Raw genomic sequence first — 22,491 nt, 5'->3', positions numbered from 1 at the left:
ACACACACACACACACACACACACACACACACACACACACACACACATCCTCCCTCATCACATTTGTCATCTGGAAGAAGCTGCCATCCCTGGGCAGACGGGAGAATTTATGGAGGAGAAATTGGGCACAGATTGTCCACTGATGTATTTGAGAGATAAAGATGAGGCTGTTTCTAGATAGGTTGAAGACCTCATACCTCCATCATCTGGAGGCACCGATAGGACTGGCTGAACAAGGTGCTGGTTGGTGTTGGAGAGGAGACTGAAAATAGGAGGGGGTGGCTGAGAGGGGTATCTCCCCTGTTTTGGAGGGGAGGGTATCCCTCCCTGTGGGCCTTTTCTGCCTCCTGATCAGAAGGTGCCTGGGTCCCCAAAGCTTCCTGTGTGAAGGCTAAAGGGGGACATCCTTATCTGTTCCTTTCCCCCACAGCTCAGTTCTCCCAGCTGTCACAGTTAAGTCCCCAGGAACGCTTGACAAGGGAAACAGCACTTCAGCAGAAGCAGGTGTCCCTGGAGGCCTGGCTGCAGCGTGAGGCCCAGACTCTCCAGCAGTACCGAGTGGTAAACTCCTTCCTTTCCATTTTGTCCTGGGCAGAACTGATGATGGGTGAGGGGTTGTGGGTGTCCTCATGTGGGCAGCAATGTCCCGATCTCTTCTGGGGGAAGCTGAGCCAAAGAACCAGACAGCATGGCTACAGTGGATTCCTTTCTGTGTGGGGAATCTGGACCAAAACAAGTAAGCAAGCCATGTGAGAAAAGACCTTCCTTGTCATTTTCCTCTTTGTTAAATGCAGCAGAGACAGGCTATGTTCTGAGCCCTCCGAAGGACCTGGCCTTTGCCCCTTGGAGTCAGAACACCTGGGTTCTAATCCCAGCTCAGTCACTTACTGCTACTCCCTGTGGGGACTGGAGCTGGACCTCTCTGCACTTGTCTGTGCATTGGTCAAATGAGGGGGTTGGGTCAGGAGAACTGTAAGGTGCCTTCCAGCTCTGTGTCTCTGATCCAGTGATCTTGGCAGGAGCTGGCAGAGAAACACCAGAAGACCCTCCAGCTTCTCCGGAAGCAGCAAACTGTCATTCTGGATGATGAGCTGATCCAGTGGAAGAGAAGGCAGCAACTGGCCGGGAATGGAGGGCCTCCAGAAGGCAGCCTGGATGTCCTGCAGTCTTGGTATGTGAGGGAGGGAACTTGGGGCTGGATGGGGCTTTGAACACTAGGGCTTTTGGCCTTGGGGCTTTGGCCTCAGGGCTAGTCCTGGGAGCACAAGGCTCTGGAGCTTTCCTCTAGACTGAAGGGTTAGGGAAGGTGGCTGAAGCCAAGCACTGCCCCCATCCCCACCCCAGTCCTCCACTTTGAGTTTCCTTGTTCCCTTCCCATGGTTGGAGAGGAAGTCCCTATCCAGCATGGGCTATCTCTCCCTAGGCCAGTATTGGGCCAGCCTGTGTCCTGGACAGTTTAACCCATTCCCTTTGTGTTGCCCTGTGGGCCTCCACACCCAGGTGTGAGAAGTTGGCTGAGATCATCTGGCAGAACCGGCAGCAGATCAGGAGGGCTGAGCATCTTTGTCAGCAGTTACCCATTCCTGGACCAGTGGAGGAGATGCTGACTGAACTCAATGCCACCATCACAGATATCATCTCTGCCTTGGTGACCAGGTGACTGCTCCAAGCTTCCCTTAATCTTGAGCCAGCCCTAGCCTTGGAGAACAAGGGAAAGTTGTGGGGATCTCTGAGCTTGGGACCTCTGGCTCTCTGTCTTGTGCTGTTCTTTCTCTTGGACTCTTGCTCCTCAGGCTGCTTTGGACTGAGTTTGCCTGGTTCCCACTCCCAGCAGACAGTGTGCTGGAGAGAGACTGCTGTCTCTGCATCTGAGAGAACTCTCAAAGAACAGATGCCCCACCTTCCCTTGTTCCCACAGTCCAATGATCCCTAGCTCCTTTTGGCCTTCTAACTTAGGTCCCTTCCCCTCCCTGTCATCTTCTAGCTCTCAGTATCCTTCTTTGGGATAAGAGCAGGGTCACTCATCTTTTACAGCTACAGTCTTCTTAGAGGAGACCCACCCATCCCTAATATGTAAAGGTCCCAAGGCCATCCGTAGTCCACTTAGCTCATTGACCTCCAAACCATGAGAAGCATCTCTAGTGATTGCCTATCGGCTGCTTCAGACTGGGGGGCCAAACTTCCTCATGGGAAGGGATGATGTCATCTGGTGTCAGCAGCAGCCTGGATGTCTGGTTATTTCTCTTCCCTCCAGCACCTTCATCATTGAGAAGCAGCCCCCTCAGGTCCTGAAGACACAGACCAAGTTTGCAGCTACAGTGCGTCTCCTGGTGGGTGGGAAGTTGAATGTGCACATGAACCCTCCTCAAGTGAAGGCCACCATCATCAGTGAGCAGCAGGCCAAGTCTTTGCTGAAGAATGAGAACACTCGAAAGTAATGATGATGGACGCCTTTCTTTCCTTTCTGCTGCTTCCCCACAAGTTGCTGGGGTCATTTGGGCAGCACCAGTAACATAGTGTGACTCTTTCCTTCCTCCATAGCCTCTTTCCCCTTCCTTATCACTCCTCACCTGCTGTGGAGCCACAGCTCTCAGAAAATTTCCTGTTTGCTGAGGCAAACACAATCCCTGGCTTCGGAAAGCTCCCAGTCTGATGTGATAGGCTAGATATCAATTAGGAACATATGCTTTTTGTAGGCATCAGTGCTGGATGGGGTATTTTCTCCAGGGATAACTTCTTGGAGAAGGGAAATTTGGATCAGGACTTGGAAGGAGAGAGAACCTCAGAGGATAGTGGACGCTTAATCTTGGTTTAGACTTATCTTTGTTTTGCAGTGAGTGCAGTGGGGAGATTTTGAATAATTGCTGTGTAATGGAGTATCACCAGGCAACGGGAACCCTCAGTGCACACTTCAGGAATATGGTGAGGATGCAGATTGGTGGGAGGTGTAGGTTGGGGTCATAGAGAGGGTTGTAGTGGGAGAATATTCGGGTCTCAAGAGCAGAGGCCAGGTGGCTTGGGGCTGGTCAGGGAATTGTTCATCTCTCTTTACATGTTATCTCTTGCCTCTATAGTCCCTGAAGAGGATTAAACGGGCAGACAGACGAGGTGCAGAGTCCGTGACAGAGGAGAAATTCACAGTCCTGTTCGAGTCTCAGTTCAGCATTGGGGGAAATGAGCTTGTGTTTCAAGTTAAGGTAAAAACTGGGGGACTTGGGGGCAGCTAGGTGGCGCAGTGAGTAGAGTGCTGGCCCTGGAGTCAGGAGGACCTGAGTTTGGATTTGGCATCAGACACTTAACACACACAAACAAAAAACCTAGCCGTGTGACCTTGGGCAAGTTACTTAAAACCCAATTGCCCTCCAAAAAGCAAAAAAACCCCCCAAAACTGGGGGACTCCCCTTATCAGAAAAGGGGGGAAGATAGGCGACTCAGTGAACAGAGCACCAGCCCTGGAGTCAGGAGGACCTTAGTTAAAATCTGACTTCAGACACTTGACACACTAGCTATGTGACCTTAGGCAAGTCACTTAATTCCAATTGCCATGCCTTCCCCCCTCAAAAAAAAAAAAAGAAAAGAAGAAAGGGAGAGAGGTTCAGGATTCCTTTGTAACCCCTGTCCCTAGGCTCATTGGTATGGGACTCTCTCTTTATTGGTGGAGATGAAATTCCTAGCCTGTATGAGGGGCTGAGCAGAGGTGGTAAGAGGCAGGAGGGCTTCTGTTCTCTTTCCCCCTTGGGACTCTTCGAGGTGAGGACTCCTCAAGCTTCAAGTGTCAGGTCACTTTGGGAGCTTCTGGTTTCCAGCTTCAGTGGAGAAGATGAAAGAGGCCAACTCACTTCAGGTTGTTGAAGGCAAAACTTTGGGGAAACAGCAGTATCCTTCATGTTCCTATTCCTAGCTTACTACTTTAGAGACTTAGAGCAATCTCCCTTTGGGTGAGATCATGTACTCTCTCTCGGTTGAACTGAGTCATTTCACTCCCAAGTGGGAGAGCTCCTTCCCTCTTATTGTCTGGTATATAATGTCCTATGGAATACCACATAGCAGGGCATTCATCTCCACCAGTAAGGAGGGTTCTGTACTAATGGGCCTTGGGACAGTGGTTACGTATGTATAAAGATGATTTATCAGCCAGAAGTCATGCAGCTAGGCAGAGCATTTTGTGGTTGTTTAGGTATTTTGCTTTCCATGAGCTCATGTTCAAATCAGGGAAGATAGATAATACAGAAAGGATTTAGCTGTAAGGTCAGAGGTCAAGACCTCTGTTCTTCTGTTCTCTGTGCTTCTGTTGCCGTGGCAAGTTAGATGGTAATACAGAAGGAAGGGAAGTATTGTGTAAATTCTTAAAAGTAAGTTGGGTTCAGGTTGTGGAAGCCTTTAAAAGCTAAAAACAGAGGAATTTATATTTCATCCTAGAGGCAATAGGGAGCCAATAGAGTTTAATGAGTTAGAGGGGTGATACAGTCAGGCCTAGGATTTAGGAAAATCGCCTTGATTTCTATGTGGAGGATGGATTGGAGAAAAGAGAAATTTGAGGCAAGGAGACTAATTATCAGGTTCTTACAACAGTATAATTGGGAGATGATGAGGGCCTGGCCAAGGAGGAGTAAAGAGAAAAGGGAGAGTGTGGAGATAGAAAAGACAATATTTGGCAACTGATTGGATGTAAGTGCTGAGGGGCACTAGGAATCAAGCCCAACACCAAGATTGCAAACCAGGATTTCAGATTGGAATAATGGTGGTACCTTCAACAGAAATAGTGACATTCAGAAGGCAGGTGACTTTTGGGGAGAAGGTAATGAGTTTAGTTTTGGGTATGTTGCGTTAAGATGCCTAAGGTTTATCCATTTTGAAATATCTAGCAGGCTGTGGGGATGCTCATTTAGACCTTAGGAGAGAAACTAGGTCTGGATATATAGATTTGGTAATCATCCTCCTAGAGTTAGTCATTAAACCCATAAATAACATAGTTTTTTTTGTGTGTTCTTTTGTTTTTGCTTTTTGGAGGGCAGTTGGGGTTAAGTGACTTGCCCAAGGTCACATGGCTAGTTTTTGTGTTAAGTGTCTGAGGCTGGATTTGAACTCAGGTCCTCCTGACTCCAGGGCCAGTCACCTAGCCACCCCATACATAACATAGTTAATTGCTAACATTCATATAGCTTATTTAGGTTTGCAAAATATCAAGTACAACATTTCATTTGATTGTCACAGAAACCCAGGGGCATAAGGGCTATTGTTAGTTCCATTTTGCAGATGAGAAAACTAAAACTTAGGGAGTTTAAGTGACTTATGCAGGATAACCCAACTAGTAGGTATCAGTGGTGGAATTTGAATCCTGTCTAGACCTCTGGTCAATTGGTTGTGATACATGAGAAAAACTTAGTCTCTATGCTAGAAATCAATCGTACAGGAGCTTAGAAGGGGCATTTCTGTGTGGGAATTTGGGTCCCTCACTTGTGATTTGGGGAGCCTTGAATTTGAGATGCAAAGTGGATCCTATACTCTATCCTCAAACCTTTGCTTTTCTCACTCCTGCAGACACTGTCCCTTCCAGTGGTGGTCATTGTTCATGGGAGCCAGGACCACAATGCAACAGCCACAGTGCTATGGGACAATGCATTTGCTGAGCCCGTGAGTGATCTCTCTTCTCTGACCCCTCCTGGAATGTCAGGCCTTAGGACCCTTCAGAGTATCATTCATTATTGTCTTCACCCAGGGCCAGAGCTAGGAGGTGGGAGGATGACTGAAGCCAATAATGAAAGCTCCCCATCTCTGCCTGTTTCACTTCTCCTGGTCTCCTGTGGCTGGCGCCTCTCTCTGACTTAGTCTCCCCCTCTCCAGGGCCGGGTGCCATTTGTGGTACCTGATAAAGTACTGTGGCCCCAGCTGTGTGAGGCTCTCAACATGAAGTTCAAGGCAGAAGTCCAGAGCAACCGAGGCCTGACAAAGGAGAACTTGGTGTTCCTGGCTCAGAAACTGTTCAACAGCAGCAGCAACAATATGGAGGATTACAACAGCATGGCCATCTCTTGGTCCCAGTTCAACAGGGTGAGAGGAATGGGGGTCAGGTACAGCTGGGGGCCAGGCACAGCTGGGGTCAGGCACAGTTGGGGGCCAGGCACAGCTGGGGTTAGGCACAGCTTTCCTACCTGCCCTCAGCCAACCCCACCCTTGTGACCTGCCCCAGAACAAGCCTTCTTCTGGGGCTGGGGGTGGTGAGCAGAGGGAGAAAAGTGGACATGTAACCTCTGCCCAATGGGCCTATCCCTGGGATTTGGAAGAAAATATAAGAGGGCCTTTAAAGAAAGCAGAAAATATAATCTTAAAAGAAGCTGAACAAAGGAATTCTGAAGGAAATGTGCTAACCTGAACTATCCCTAGACTCTAGACCTCACTCTTGTGTGTGGGGGGGGGGGACAGCAAGATAATCTCCCATGGGTAATTTCTGAAGCTTAGTTAGTAGTAGATAGAAGGGATTGAGAAGTTTGGCACAGGTTTGATTCAGGAAGGGATGGGGAGACACCCCCTTGTAGACTGCTCCGTTCTACTTGATCTGGGGGAGGGTGTTTCAAGTAAGAACCTTAACTCAGATGTCATTGTTTTTTGGGGGGTGGGGGTTGTTCTAGGAGAACCTGCCAGGCTGGAATTACACATTCTGGCAGTGGTTTGATGGGGTGATGGACGTGCTGAGGAAGCATCACAAGCCCCATTGGAATGATGGGTAAGGAGCTATGGCACAGGGCAGCCTAGGGGAATGGGGGTGGTAGGGATGGAACTGGGGTCTAGCAGAATTTTGGGATTAAGCAGAGAAGGCAAATATGACTAGCTCTGAGCGGGGGGTAAGAAGGTCCCCATCATACTCCTCATCCCTTAGGGCCATCCTGGGTTTCGTGAACAAGCAGCAGGCCCATGACCTTCTCATCAACAAACCTGATGGAACTTTTCTGCTGCGATTCAGTGACTCTGAAATTGGGGGCATCACCATTGCCTGGAAGTTTGACTCCCGTGAGTTCCCAGGCCCCCAACACAATAAGCCCCTCTATTTCTTCCTCCCTTCTTTACTTTTCCTTCCCCTGACAACTCTCTGACTTTTCCTCCACTCTCCACCTTGCTTGTCCTCCTCAGCATTACAGGAGACAAAAGAGACATCAAGAGAGCTTCACACTTAGGGAAGGGAGTTGATCAAAAGTAATTTCTTTTCTTACCATTTCACCAAATAAGGAACTGAGTTCAAGTAATTTCTCCAGCCTTGCAGACAGCTAGGAGCCTGGGGCGATTACACTGTCCATCCTGGCACATTACTGATATGGCTCCTTTCAATACACTGGGGAGGTTAGGGGGTTGTAAAAGTCTCAGTTTCTTTGGAAAGCTTCTACAAAGCTTCCAGGTAATAATCACAGCATTTATATAGTTCCTTAAGGTTTGCAGAGCACTTTACAGACACTTTCTCATTTGATCCACACAACTCTGTGAGGTAAGTGCTACCCCATTTTACAGATGAGGAAATTGAGGCAGAGAGAGGTTAAGTGACTTGTCTAGAATCACACAGTATCAGAGGCAGGAATCAATTCAGGTATTTTTCACTCTAGTCCAGTGCTTTACCCACTGTGCCACCTAGCTCCCTCCATTTCCCTCCTTAACCTTTAGAGTATTCTGAAAGGCATGTTGTGTCTTTTCCCACAGCGGATCGGAACCTGTGGAACCTGAAGCCATTCACAACGAAGGATTTCTCCATCCGATCCCTGGCCGACCGCCTGGGAGACCTGAGCTATCTCATCTATGTGTTCCCAGACCGACCCAAGGATGAAGTTTTCTCTAAGTATTACACTCCTGTGCTTGGTGAGTCCTATTGTAGAGGCAGAACTTTTTCTCTTAGCAGACAGAGGTTCTGAGTTGTCTGTGTTTGGGAGGAAGGCTGGTATTGCAGTGGGACGGTGAGGTCTGCATAATTCAACTTCATGTGTGTTAACCCGCCAAACATATTTGAATCAGCTTCTCCTTCTTAAGAACAGTCCTCAAGACTGATGCTTATAAGCAGCAGAATAAACTGATAAATGTTCTCCCTGCCTCCAAATCAATCTGTAGGACAGGAGGGTGAATATGAAAGGAAAACAGTAGGGAGAAAATAGAATTATAAAAATAGGGCTCTTGCTGACTTTGATTTATAAGCAAACAATAACAACTAAACTTTTGAAGTACACAGGAAGACAGGAAGGAAGGAGGCATGGAACAAATAAGTGGCTCCTGTTTTTATTAACATTTCTAATTTTGTTCTTATTAAAATGCAGAGTTTGGAATTTCAAAATTCATTTGAGAGTTCTTTCCACATTTAGTCAGCAGGTTCATATTTGTTGAGATCATTAAGTTTAGAATTTTTTTAATACTTTTTTTTTTTTAAAGGAGGGGAGGAGTGGCTAAGTGGTGCAATGAATAGAGCACTGGCCCTGGAGTCAGGAGGACCTGAGTTCAAATGCGACCTCAGACACTTAACACTTACGAGCCGTGTGACCTTGGGCAAGTCATTTAACCCCAATTGCCCTGCCTCCCCCCTCCAAAAAGCAAAAATAAAATAAAATAAAAAGAGGGGAACTGGGAAGGAATTGATAAGAATAATAAATTTAGATCTGAAAGGGACCTTAGATATCATCTGCTGTACCCCCCCTCCATTTTACAGATTAGGAAGCTGAGGCCCAGAAAGGTTGAATGACATATTTTGGGGAGGATTCTACATATGGGGGGAGGATTCGAACCCAGATCTTCCTACTCCAAGTTATACAAGTAGTAAATAAATGAGAACCAAGGTCCTCTCATTCCAAATGCAGTGCTCTTTCCTACTAGATGGACGAATTTTATTTACAGCTGAATAATTCTTCAACTGCATCATTAATTCATCAACAAGTAAGTCATATTTCCTCTAGGCTCCTGCTATCTTGAGAACAACATGAATGGTGTAGTAGAGAGAGCATTAGACATGGAGTTAGGAAGCCCTGAGTTGGAATCCTGCCTCAGATATTTATTATCTATGTGATCCTGGACAGGTCACTTAACCATTCTTAGCCTCAACTTCCTGATCTGTAAAACTGGGATGATAATAGCACATTGGCCAGCTAGGTGGTACAGTGGATAGAGTTCCAGGCCTGGAGTCAGGAAGACCTGAGTTCAAATCCAGATTCAGACACTAAGTAGCTGTGTGACCCTGAGCAAGTTACTTCACCCTATTTTCCTCAGTTTCCTCATCTGTAAAATGAGCTGGAGAAGGAAATAGCAAAACGCTCCAGTATCTTTGCCAAGAAAACCCCAAAAGTAGTCACAAAGAGTCATACACAGCTGAAATTGACTGAACAGCAACAAACAAAACAATAGTACCTACTTACTAGGGCTGCTTTGAGATCAAATGAAATAATATATATGTAAAGTGCTCTTGCAAACCTTAAAGTGCTATATACATGCTAGCTATTTTTAGTATTATTATTTCCATTTCCCTTTCTACCACCACCTCTATCTTGGGAACCACTAGTGATTTCAATTTCTTTCTCCTTTTTCTTTGGTAGGTAAAGCTGTAGATGGATATGTGAAACCACAGATCAAGCAAGTGGTTCCAGAGTAAGTGTCCAGCTCCTCTTCACATTTGGATTTTCTTTATTCCCATTTGGCTTCCCATACCCACAACCCCTCTCTCCATACCCCTAATCCATAAATCTACCTTTCCCCAGACTCAGACCCTGCTGAGTGATGTTGGGTAGGACCTTACATTTTGTTTCGAGTCAGCATCCTCAGTTCACAGCTCCCTTTCCCTGAACCCCCAGAGCAGAGGGGGCACTTCCTCTTCTTCTCCACCCCTAAAAACAGCTTCCTCAGGAGAAGTGCCAAGATGACCTTTTGACTGACCTCAGCCTCAATTAGCAGCTCAAATTCAATTAGCAATACATTAAACTGCTGAGCCCAGATGAGCTTTCCTAGGGAGCAGGAGCCAAGGGAGAAGGGGCAAATCTGGATTTTTCTGAGGTGATGATCTAGCCTAGGCAACCTCCTTTGGCAGCTGTGACAGACTGAACAGATGCTTAGCAAGTATGTTTCCTTTTAGGTCCAAGCCCTAGGACCATGGAACAGGCAGGGGCCCTAGTGGGCTCTCATTTTGGCCCTCCAGGGGTGTGGGATCTATGATTGTTTTTGCTTTTTCCTCCAGGTTTGTCAGTGCATCTGCAGATTCTTCAGGGGGCAGTGCCACATTCATGGATCAGGCCCCATCCCCAGCCGTGTGCTCCCAGTCTCATTATAACATGTATCCCCAGAAGTAGGTTGCACTTGCCTACATAGAAAAGGGAGGGTAGTAACTGTTTGAGGAACTAGTCTCAGATGGGTTCCCTAATTGGGCTAGGTTTTACTGGCTTTAAGCATAGGTTAGTGGGTTGGGTCCAGAATCACAGTGTTGGAAGGGACCATATGGTATGCCTGACCAAGAGTACTTTCTCCATCCTTCTGGACTAGTGGCCACCCAGCCTTTGTTGGAAGACTTCTACCTAGCAAAGGAGACTTACCATCTCCAGATTTGGGTATAGCTTTAATAGTTCAGCTTTGCCCAATTTTCAAAACCTAGGAAAGGGATCTTCACCTTTCTTGGTGTTACAGACCCCTTTGGCAGTCTGGTGAAGCTTTTGGACCCCTTCTTAGAATGTTATTTTTAAACATGTAAAATAAAATACATAGGAACACAATAGACACCAAAGGTTAGTAAAACTAAGATGTAAAAATTTTCGCCCATTCCTGTGTACCCTGGGCTCCCACTTCTGCTCAAGTGTAGTGGGTGGGTATGCTATTCTGGTGGTCACTGGAGGAGTAGAGGTAGGCATGGAATCTTAATTGTTGTTCACCAGCACTGCCTGCTCCCAGCTACCCCTGAAGACCTCTCCTCTGGGTTTAATTGGAGGCACAGCTGTGAAGGCCCACATTAGGTCAGAATCCCTTGGGCAGCCTTGAGTAGGGGGAGGGGAATGGGCTACTATCCTTAAGTGTGCCTTAGGAACACACCTGTGAGATAGTCTAGAGTGAGGAATCCATTTTCCCCCCTCTGGACTCTCAAGGCTTCCCTTTTATTTCACCAGCCCTGACTCTGTCCTTGATCCTGATGCGGATTTTGACCTGGATGAAACCATGGACGTAGCAAGACATGTTGAAGAACTTTTAAGCCGACCAATGGACAGTCAGTGGATCCCCCACACACAGTCATGACTCCTTACCCCTCCAGTCCATGTCTCATCACCCTCTTCCCTCTTCTCATTGATGGGTGTTAAATCCATGCATCATTGGAAACAATACTCAAAATGTGAAGTGTTGATGGTTGTTGGGACCTCAGCATTTCTGTGTATGTGATGCCAGTGGGGTGGGTGGGTAGGTATGTGCCCAAGTGGCTTCTTCTCTTACTGTCTAGTGTTTGCTAGCATCTTCAGGGCCTTAGGGACTGTGACTATTTTCTCTCGTCTAAAAGCCAGTCCATAAGCTTTGATTGTTAGGAGGGAAAGGGAAGGAGGGATGTTCTCTTTTTCTCCTTTGCCCAGTTAGCAGCAGTGGGTGGGGCAGGATTATCTGAGAGGACAGGACATAATTTCCCTTCGTGCTGGTTGTCTGAGTGGCTTCCCAAGTGCACCTGTATATATGTGTGTTCACTTGTCCATGCTCACACACACAAATGCCTGTGTATACTTAGTCAATCCATGTAGTACAGTAGAAAATCCTGGATTTGGAGCCAGAGGGCCTGGATTTTAATTGTGCCTCTTCCTCTGTGTTACTCTTTTACAACCACTTAATCTCTTCAGTTTCTGCATCAGTAAGGGGGTTGGACCAGTGGAGCTTCAAGAACCTATCCAGTTCAAAATCTATGATCCTACAATCCCATGCACAAAAGGGTTTGGGCTCCTGGGAAATATCTTACAGATTGATCCAGAGTGTGAATACGCAGTCATTCTTAGATTCTCAGGGAGGTTTCTCTTTAGCAGCCATGCCCCTAGACTGGTCCAGGAAGGGTTAACTAGAAACAAGAGCTGCCTTGTTCCTGTGAGTGGTTGCTAGACCTCTTCCTCTCTCTTGGGTCAGGGGTCCTGACCTTTTAGACCTGACTGTCTTCTCTCAAGTCTCTGTTTTCTTTTCCTGACCCACATCCCCTCCCCCACCTCCACATACCTCTGACCTTGGCAATGACCAGAAAACAGGATGGCCTTGGCAGCAGGAGAGGGGAGATGTCTGGGACACAGTAAGGGAGGCTTAAAGTCTTTAAAAAATGTACCAGAGAAGGGAGAAACTACAACTATGTATGGCTGATGCCAGAAGTTGATCTTTCATGGTGGCCTTGGGAATCTCATTGTGAATGGTTTTGGTACTGACAGGAGCCTTCCCTTATACTTGCATTTGTTAGCTACCCAGTATCCCTTTCAGCTCACCTAGCAGGCTGGGGGCTAGAAAGAGTCAAGTTTACAAAATGAGAGAACATTTATCTGTACTGTAGTGGGATGTGAGGGTTAAGGTTAGTGGTTGGAACACCTTTGAGGTAAGGGCAGGTAGGGGCCAGAGGATGATGCCACATACTTTTTTGTACTTTGTACAAAACATTTGGATAAAGTGAAGAAATGCTGTTTTTGAATAAAATGCTTTTTTTAAAAATGGCCTTGTTTCTTAGATGGGAGATGAGTGATGAATATGGAATGTGACCTGAGCATGTCACAAGTCTTTCTTTCCTTTGTGTCCTAGTAATGGAATTTTGCAACTTGACGCCACAGACCCTTATCACTTATCTTAAAATTTCTGAGATATAGTTACTTCTAGCTAGTTATTTTGGGGAATGCCAAATCTTTTCCAAACGGTATCAGGAAGGAGACCAATGATTCTCAGGAAACCAGTGGGTGAAGGAGACATGTCTTGGGGTAAGTGAAGATGGATAGGGGATAAGTGGCATAGTGGAAATGGTTATACCGAGTTTTATAACTACTATCAGAGAGTAATTCTGAAGCTGGGTCTTGGGGGGAAGAACTCCAAATTCTTTCCTAGTCTAGTCTCTGGCAGGGATCTTAGTGTGGTTGCAGCTGCCTCCTTCTCTCTCCCCTCCTCCAGAAGACCAGTAGGTGGCAACATTGTCCCATAGCTGCTGTTGTTAGACAATACTGGCGTAGACCAGTATTGAATGAAAAAGAGTCCTCCATGTTATGCAACGTGGCTCACTCTGAACTGCAGGCTCTACCTAACAGGACCCTGAGAGGTCACCCAGCTAAAAGTTTTAAGTGCGTATTAGGACAACTGGGAAAAATAGCTTTAGGCTGCAGTTGCCATACTGGCCCCCAGTGGAGAAAAGGCCTTTTGTTTTTACAACTCATTGAAGGATGTGCTGAGACTGTGGTTTCCTTGACCTGGGAAGACTCAGATCTGGGCTGGAGTCATGGCAACTGCTGGCAGCTCGGCGCTGTGACTGTGGATGGGGAGGGAAAGAAGGTGGTCTCGATTCAGTGGAAGCAACATGACCCATCTTCTATGTCTCTGCAGGGGAGGCACTGGTTATCATACACCGGTCTCTTGTCTCCATGGTGCTTGGGGAAGGGAGGAGGGAACATGGGGGCAGCTAAATAGACTTGGTGATGAGGGAGTGAGAGCAAACAGCACTACTGAGCATTTCCTTGAATGAATAGACTCATGGGCCAACCCTGGGTCCCTGCTTGTCAGTGGTTCTAGTCAAATTTTTATGCTGCAATCTGGCAGACCTAGACAGAGGATGAGAGGAGAGAACTTCTTTCCTGGCTTAGGGACATTAAATGAGGCTCCGAGCAGCTATGGAAGGGGTGGGGAATCTGGCTTTTCCAGATTAGAAAAGCTTTTCATCAGTCACTGGTTGTCTCCAGTTTATAGCAGAATATCAGGTTTAGGGCTTCAAGAGAAGGGAGCACCCACCAGGACTTTGCCTCCTTTCGACAAAACTGAAGCTGTGTTTTTAATAAAATGAAGTCTGTAGTTCAGACAACAACCCTGAGGGAGTTTCTCAGGTGTCATTCCCACCCCCCCCCATCCCCTACTTCGGCACAGGCTGCTCCCCAAGCCTAGAATGTTCTGTCCTCACCCATCACTTTGGAAACCATAGTTTCCGCCAAGGTTCAGTTCATGCCGTACCCTAAGAGCACCTTCCTGATCCCTCCAGTAATGGTGCTCCCCCCATAGCCCCACACATGTGCTTTTCTGTGGTAGAATATACTGGTAGAATTGAAATTGAGAGCAAGGATTGTTTTTTTTTATTTTATGTTGTATTCTCCTGGTAGGTGTAATAAAAGCTTGCTGAAGATAGTCATTCCCACCCCAGGTCATAAGTCTGGCTCTAGGAGCAGGTTTTTTTGTAAGGTTGTTGGGGGACTTACAAATTTTCACTCTCTAGCTTTGATTATCTACAGCCCTACAACATAAGGAGTGACAACAGCAGAAGAACAGCCTAAAGCTATTTTTCCCAGGGAGGAGAGGCAGGGAGTGAAAGAGGGCAAGAAGGATGCTACATGGTCAGATAATTGTTTTAAAATGTTTATTTCTAGAAGTTAAAAGCAGATAGATACAGCAATAAAATATACAAAAACCAACTTTTTTTTTTACAGTATGAAGTATACACTGGAGTCAGAATGCAAGGAGGACTAGGTCAGCAGCCCAGAGGTTGTTTTACAAACAGAACCAATGTACAAGATGAACTGGTGACAGGGAAGCTCCTTGGGGGCATGATGAGGGGGGAGGGGAGTTTGAAAGGGGTCTGACAAGGGCAGCAGACCTACCCAAGGTACTGTTCTGGAAAGAATTAAGCTTCAATTTCTTTCACTGCTTCTGTCATCACAAGAATTAGAAACAGAAAGAAGATACATGCCACCTAAAATCATCAATTCTAAATTCCCCCCCCCCCCCCCCCTTCCCGGGCACTGCATGTGACTCATCTCTCCTCCAGTCCCACACTGCACAATGGGGCAACCGTGAGTTCTCTCTAGCACAGGCCTCAGTTTTCCAGCCTTTATGATCAAGGTGCTCTTAAGGGTCTGCACTGAGTGCCAACTCCATCCCATCACAAAGATGAATCAGACCTAGAGGAACTACTATAGTGCTCTTAGGGAGATCAGTCTCCCCATTCAGCTCAAAGGCTGCTGTGCGGATTGATAGAGGGTAGGGAACAACTGAAAACAGATTCTTCAATTTCCTCATATCCCAAGCCACTTTATCTGAAGCAGAATGGACATAAATCCTCTTTAAGAAAGCACCTGGGACAATACTACAAATGGGCACTATCATTTGGCTGGCTAATACTAGGAAGGCAAAAAGAGAAGCACCAGAAGAGGCCTGAGAACAACTTAAAGTTGGTCAAGAGGTGGGGTCTTCCTGCTTCCTCCCAGACCCAAAAGGGGGGTACCTCTGACTCATCCCCAGGCTTGGGGAAAGCCAAGGGACACAGGCCCAATCAAAACAGAAGCTCTGGCCTTAGCAGAAAGTCTCCTTAAATTCCTTTGCGCTGGAACATTCTAAGATTCTGTATGTCTCCACCCTAGGAACTAACCACATTAAAAGTGAAATAAGTGCTGAAAACATTCAGGAACCTGAGAGGGCCACGTCCTCTGAAACCAACAGGGTGCTTTGTGAGGCTCACAGCCTGACACTATTGCTGGCACCCACAGCTCTTTTATATGCCCATTTCACAAGGCTCTAAGACAGGATTTCTAAAGCAATGGGGTTTAGACACTGAGGAACCAGGAGGGAAGAGACATGCTGCCAGGAGGGTCATAGGGGCTAAGGAGGGAAGAATCCCTCTAGCCCAAATAAGGCACCCTAACAACCAAGCTCAGAACCAGAAACTAAGGCCTTGGGGCTAAGAAGTTAGCAAAGGGAATAAAAAGATTTGTTAAAGAAAATTTATATATACGTGTCATTTTAGGCTTTTCCTAAACATTTCTGTTTTAAAGGCTAAGCGATAGCTTCAGAGCTTCACCTACCAGTTGAGGTAATCAATAGTAAGCTCCTCATGGGCAGGGATCATATCAGATTTTATCTTTGTGCCCCCAGCACCTTAAGCATGTTTGCTGAATGGATGAATGAACAAATGAATTCAATGAGCTCACTCTAGGAGTCTAAGGAAAGATTGCCATCTGAGATGGCTGATTACCTGGAAGAAGTCTCCGAGGAATCTGAAATATATTTTTAAAAAGCTTTGATATGGGAGAGAATGGGGTTTCTTTTCTTTTTATTTTAACTTTTCCAGGTTTAAAAAGAAACCTAGAGGATTAAAAAGTCCTCACTTCTATTTGGATGTTAGCAAGATAATAGGTGCAGCAGGTGCTGGCAGCATGCAGTCAGAAGCAGCCTGGAGCATTAACTTACAAAACAGGCACTGGATGCAGCTGGCACCAGTAGGCACTTGTCTAGCAAAACAAAACAGAAAAACCCAGAACACACACAAAAATCCCCAAATAATTATTGAGGAAGAATATTACTGGGGGAGAATCAAAGCACAGGACTTTCTTCTCCCTCCTGCCCCCACCCCCCCACTCCTACCCAAACAACCACAGTCTCAAACAAAACTATTTGACTTCTGTTTGGTTAATAGCATATAACCCACTCATTTCTCTAGGAGAAAGGTACCCTAATCACTTAAGGATAAATGAGAAGCAGGAGATCCAAGAAAATGATCTGTAGTCACAAAGGTATAAGTTTCAGTTGATCTGGGATTTGCTTGTTGGCTTTGGGATTTTTTTGGAAGGGGTGGGGTGGGGTTTAGGTGCCAGTTACACCATTCTGTAGTTCCATTCTCGCCCATCACATGGGGGAGGTAGCACACTCAGAAGTCAAGTCCATGTCAAACGTGAGGGTCTCTGGAGGGACAGAGAGAGAAGAAAGGTCAAAGAGAGAGATACAGCTCAATGACCTGATTTCCTCAAAGCTAGAAAGGCACAACCCACCCCTCTACCCTGCCCTCGTATCCCAGGCCCCCAGGCAGAGTATCTAGAGGCTTGGGTCATTGCTGCTTCCACCCACTGTAGCTCTCCTTCAAAAATAGCAACCAATGCAGGTTAAATTCTAAGGAACTATGTCCTACTACCCTCTAGGAACCATGCCTTGACCTCAAAAAAGGATCTCACACAAAAGTCCTGCAATCATGGGATGAAAGGAAGTATCTGAAGCTCAAGAGTCTTAAAGTCACTTTAGAAAAATGGCATTTTGCACTAGATGAGTTGATTGGTGGGAGAACTGGAAGAACAGTCTTGGGAGTTTAGATGACTACTTGCTCATCGATATTGGAAAGCAGATTCTTGTTCTGGTACAGGTTGGACTAGCTGGCCTCAGAGATCCCTTCCACTTCTGAGATTCTGTGGCATGACACAATTCTATATCTGGTGCTGAACTTTAGATCTAAAGGATAACCTCCAAGTTTAGCTGAAGTGAATACTACATATAAACAGAAAAGTGTCTGATAACTTGTACTCTCTGCCAACTTAGCAAAACCACAGTCCCACAACTCTTGTGACTTCCTGGTAGGTTTAAGAGGTCCTTACTACTGGGTAAGGATTTCCTAGTCTTTTATTTGGTGTTAAAGGGGTAGTATGTGTAAATGAAATGTTTTAAGGGGTCCAGAAAGCTGCCTTCCAAGCTGTGGTGGGGCAGTGTGTCTCCTAAAATGAACCCACCATAGATGGCTGAGTGATTTAGAGGGCTGATTACTTCTCAGACTCAAATGCCATGTATTTTGCTCCTTGGGTTATGGAGCAATTTTGGTCAAAAACCACCTAGGGAGAAGGTTAACAAATTGGGCTGAAATGAAGTTTGAGAATTGATTTCTGTTGCAGTTATCTGGTCCCCACTCTAATTGGCAGAGACAAATGGGAATTGGTTGTTCTTAGTCATCCCTTCCCTTCAATTCCCATCAGTTCTCCTCTCTATTGAGAATCTTCAGCTCAGGCTTCAAGAGGTTTCCCCATTTGCCCTGCTCCACTGCTCTCCCCACACAGCTACAAAACCTCAGCCAGACTAGCTGATAAATGCCAGTGGTCATTATTGGTATTATTATTGCTTTCTTTTCCCTCAGACTTCATGTGATCTCCCAACTTTGTCCTCAGACAGTCTTTTGCTTATAGTATCCTCCTTCCTGCCAATTAAAGTCTTCTTCAATAAATAACCACACTTGACTCTGCTCCATTCCTTTACTCCATATGCTCTCAGTACTTAATTCAATCAATTCAACCCCTACTGACCACCTATTTTCACTAGGTGATTGCTTGCATGCTGTTTTGTAAGTACTCTTTCTTCTGTTTCTTGTGGGGCTTATACAACTCTGCCATCAGAATGAATGTTCCCTGAAGGCAAGAAGCTAATTCTTCCTCTGAACAAGAAGGCCCCAACCCACTGATAAGTCAACTTGAGGCATTGAGGCCTTGGTCTCCACTCCTGTCTGCAGGTAATTCAGAGTTCCCCAGCTAGGCTCCTTCCCATAAAAAGGACACAGTTCCCCATCTTTTACTTTCCCACTCCTCCAGCCCAGGGATCTCTGCACATAGTGACTTCAGATGACAGGAAGAGAAGTCTGAGGGTCTTTGTCAAATGTGCACTCACCAAACTGTCCCCCTGGTGCTGAGGACTCAGCTCCTTCACCATTATTTCCAAACTGCATCAATGAATCTAAAGTGCGGGGGGACATCGGCAGGTCAATGGTATTGCTGCAGGTCGTTCTGTAGGAAATGGGGAGTGGGGGGAATGGGCGGGGTTGACACGACATAATAGAGAAAAAAAGAAAAACAACACACACACAACAAGCCATCAAACTCTGGTTTCCAACATAAAAAACAAAAGCTCGAGCTTCTAACACACAGAGGTCATTTTAGGAAATGACTGTCATCTCAGGGGGCCCCTCCCTAGCCCCTTACTAGTTCTCTTTCACCCAGTTTTCTACTCTCAGGGACAACTTAGGGTACAAGGAATGGAAGCACAAATGGGGAAAACACTTACGGGGTCACACAGATAAACTTGGTCTTCAGGTATGGGGCTGCACCTGTGAAAAGAAAGGAAAGCCAGTTCTGTTAAGTGGGACCTGAATTTACAAATACATAAGAAGAGAAATATCCCTGGCCCAGGGAGACTTCAAAGTGTCAAATTTTCACTGTATCCTGAGCAAAAGTATGGAATGGAAGTGTTGATGAACTCTCCATCTTCACCCACAGCACTGGCCTTCTTTTCCCTTGTCTAATCAATGCTGTCTCTGATAGCTCAGCATGAAGTCAGCATCTCCTTGCCCCATCTGGACTTGGAGATACCTCCAACTCCTCCTCCTCAACCCATTCTAACCGTTTTCTTATTCACCCAAGATCTTCAGGATTTCTGGGCTTACATTTAAACCATACACTCGTTTAACATTTTTATTTCTGTTCTTTTACTTATCTGTCTGTCAGTGTCTACAATCTAAAGGTCTCAGGGAACAAGGGCCAGGTTGGCAAAGTTCTCTTTGTAGGATGCCCAAAACCACAAGCAATTAGGAACCTATTAAATTCGATGAAGGGGATTTGTTAAAACAAATGTGCCTTGCATTGTGTTTTTTAAAACATGACAGGCTTATAAAAAACTTCACAAATCGAGGTATTATCGCAATACAGTCCTCAGCAAAAAATCCTCAACTCAAAAACTATTAAAAAGATAGTGATAGCGGATTTTGGAAAATGCACCTGATAGAATGAGAATGAGGTTCTAGTACTGGTTCTACCCTAGCTAGGTAATCCTAAGTAAACCATCTAATATCACAGAGACTCAGTTTCTTAATTTGTAAAATGAAAAACTAAAGGGTTTTGAACTAAATTATATTTAAGTTCCCTTTCACTCCTAATATTCTGATTGATGATCAGGACAGTAATCTCAATCTGGCAAGGACTAAAGTAATTAAGTTTTAGATATACTCACTTTAATGCTAAAATCTATGCTGATGGTACTTATAAGCCCCAGAATTTTGATGTGAGCTTCAGAGAGGCAAATAACTTGCAGGCAGGAGGGATGACAAAGCAGACATGTGAAGGCTGAGGCTTAAACAGAAACTGAAAAGTCCAAAAGGAAAAAGAGGGACTGAATTAAGAGGCTTCAGAGGACTTCTCAAAGATATGTAGTCCAGGTTGTCTGAGAAGAAAGGCTACTTCTAGGGGAGGAGCCCAACAGAATCTGTTGAGTCAGGGTTCTGGTGGCTGTAAGAAGAATTTCCAAACTTACAAGAAACTAGGATGGGCAAATCTGAGGTCCAGACAGAAAGGACCTTTAGTGAGTAAGGTTTTGGAAAGAAAGAGCTTTGGCTCTGGGGGAGTGGATATGGTAGGTGAGAAAATAGAGTGGATAATGACTTCAGGTCTGGTAAAGCTATGAACCCCAAATAATCTATGATTGTGATTTACCTAAATTATAAGAAGTTCATATTCTGAAGTTTCCTTTAACTGTGGCAAATAGTTTGTTATGTTTAAATGAGTGGGGGAAGGGGCCAAAGAGGAGGATCTTTGGAGGAGAAAGACCTGTCACTATGGGACCCGATAGCAGAGACAGAGAATAGGTATGGCCAGAAAGCTTTTTGTTGGGGAGCTATTCTCATACCTTTTCATCATGCCAGTGATCTGTTTTCCCATCCCTGATTTTTTAACTGCCTCATCACACTCAAAAGAACCCCTAGGTACATGATCTGCAACCCATCCACCTTCCTCCTAACAAAGGCAATCAAGTTACTGCACGTTAGTTTCTTTCTTGTGACTGATATCCTTCCCCCAGAAGTAGACAATGTGGGCCTCAAAGAAGGCCAATCCCTCCCATTCCAAAACATGACAGGAAGAGGAAAATGCTAATCAAGGATGTAGCCTCAGATTGGGATCCTGTGTCTTAAAGCATAAATAGCTAAACTACCAACCAAAGCCTGGATGGTCTCCACAAAACAAGAAGGAAAAAGTGACAGGGGCTGATTAGTAGACCTCCAACTGAAGGACAAGGTGGAGAGAGAGAGATAAGGAGAAACCAGGAAGCCTTGTCATAAATTGCATCATGAACAAACTGAATCGGCAAAACAAAGGCAAAAGGAGACCTAATTAGTTTAGGCCAATATCTCCTTCTCCACTTCCGCACTCCACACATGCAATTCCTAATGGAGAGTTTGAATTTGTAAGAAGTTCATACTCTGAAATTCTCTTAAAATTATGGCAAAACAAAGAGAAAACAGGGCTATGTTAGGGGAAAAGAGGGGCAAGTGAAGCTGACTTCAAGAGAGAACATTCTACTCCATCTTTAAAAACACAATGGCTATAAAATTTCCATTTTGTATTTTGTGAACTTTATATATTAATCATAAAACCTCTATCATGACTTCGATGAGTCCTCAAGGAAATGTGGACAATTAAAGCAGAAAAAAGATTCAGAGGGATATGAATGAAAGACCTGGGCTCTCTTTCAGCAGGGACTGAATGATACAGCCATTGCTTTCAAGTATAAAAATATATACATATGTAAAATGTGCCTATTTACTTACATACGCATGGGATTTTTATATACAGTATACTTTCAGCTGGATAGGAATTCCCATTATAGGAATGAAGTATAATCTGTCTTTAACTCTGAATTTTACCAATGGATAAGTAGTCTAAGGAATGAAGAAAAAGTTCTCAAAAGATAAACTGCAAATTATTAACAACCATAGGAAAGCCTCCCCCAAACTGCTAAGAATAAGAAAAATACAAATCAAAACAATCATGAGGTTTCACCAAATCCCAATAAATTGACAAAGATAACAAAAGCTAGAAATATTTAAAGTTGAATGGGCTGTGAAGTTAGGTACACTGGTGGTGGAGCTATCAATCAGTCCAGTCATTCTGGAAAGCAATCTGGAATTATGTTAAAGAAGAAGTGATGAAAATACCCACATCCTTTGATTCAGAGATCCCCCAGCTAAATATGTCCACTAAGGAGATCAAAGACAGAAGAAAGAAATATCCCATAAATACCAAGATATTGATACCATTTTTCTGTGATACCAAAACATTGGGAACAAGACAGATATTCATTGATAGAAGAATGGCTAAATAAACTGTGTGATATATGTATATAACAGAATAATACTTTAGAGAAAAAATTAGTAAGAATCCAGAGAAACATAAGAAGATTTACATAAACTGTTGCAGAGTAAAACAGCAGAACCAAGTAAACAATATACACAATAACTCTAGCTATTTTAACCAAAAAAAAAAATTAAACTGAATGCTTTGGAATTATATTGACCAAGCTTGGCCTCTGAGAACAACAGAAAATGTACTTCCCTCACTTCCCTGAACAGGTGGATGACCATAGATATGGACTGCTTACTGCATACACTGTCAAATGTGGTCAACATGTTAGACACATTGGTTTGAATAAGGATGGGTTTGCTAAACTATTTTTTCATTTTCTTTTCAAATCTTTGTTAATATGGAACTAGGTAGCAGAGAGGAAGAAGAAGGT

At 44.9% G+C, this 22,491-nt stretch overlaps 2 protein-coding genes across 5 annotated transcripts in view; one reads left to right on the top strand and one right to left on the bottom strand.

Moving 5' to 3' along the window:
- Positions 1-12,657, top strand: part of LOC138145963 (signal transducer and activator of transcription 5A) — a 13,600-nt gene extending 943 nt beyond the window's left edge. Inside the window, exons 2-15 of one of the 2 annotated variants that reach the window (XM_069067655.1) lie at positions 431-561; positions 1,020-1,171; positions 1,501-1,656; positions 2,255-2,434; positions 2,835-2,922; positions 3,075-3,197; positions 5,542-5,634; positions 5,845-6,051; positions 6,630-6,724; positions 6,878-7,008; positions 7,687-7,842; positions 9,555-9,606; positions 10,190-10,297; positions 11,106-12,657. In XM_069067655.1, the coding sequence (XP_068923756.1) occupies positions 431-561; positions 1,020-1,171; positions 1,501-1,656; positions 2,255-2,434; positions 2,835-2,922; positions 3,075-3,197; positions 5,542-5,634; positions 5,845-6,051; positions 6,630-6,724; positions 6,878-7,008; positions 7,687-7,842; positions 9,555-9,606; positions 10,190-10,297; positions 11,106-11,232 (1,799 nt within the window). In that variant the 3' untranslated portion in view covers positions 11,233-12,657. Of the gene's footprint in view, positions 1-430; positions 562-1,019; positions 1,172-1,500; positions 1,657-2,254; positions 2,435-2,834; positions 2,923-3,074; positions 3,198-5,541; positions 5,635-5,844; positions 6,052-6,629; positions 6,725-6,877; positions 7,009-7,686; positions 7,843-8,825; positions 8,884-9,554; positions 9,607-10,189; positions 10,298-11,105 lie in introns of those variants that run through there. The other variant, XM_069067656.1, reaches the window with a different exon arrangement.
- A 1,876-nt stretch (positions 12,658-14,533) lies between these two features.
- The window catches only part of STAT3 (signal transducer and activator of transcription 3), a 61,748-nt gene continuing 53,790 nt past the window's right edge, over positions 14,534-22,491 (bottom strand). For all 3 annotated transcript variants that reach the window (XM_069067653.1, XM_069067654.1, XM_069067652.1), the window contains 3 exons: positions 18,994-19,036; positions 18,601-18,716; positions 14,534-16,865 (listed from right to left, as the gene is read on the bottom strand). In XM_069067653.1, coding sequence (XP_068923754.1) covers positions 16,810-16,865; positions 18,601-18,716; positions 18,994-19,036 — 215 coding nt within the window. In that variant the 3' untranslated portion in view covers positions 14,534-16,809. The remainder of the gene's footprint in view (positions 16,866-18,600; positions 18,717-18,993; positions 19,037-22,491) is intronic.

Source organism: Petaurus breviceps, unplaced genomic scaffold (assembly GCF_028583685.1).
Source record: "Petaurus breviceps papuanus isolate PSGF00001 unplaced genomic scaffold, PetGlider_PUasm1.0 90750, whole genome shotgun sequence".
In the NCBI taxonomy this organism is placed as follows: domain Eukaryota; kingdom Metazoa; phylum Chordata; class Mammalia; order Diprotodontia; family Petauridae; genus Petaurus; species Petaurus breviceps.
This window is presented reverse-complemented; position numbering and strand designations above follow the sequence as displayed.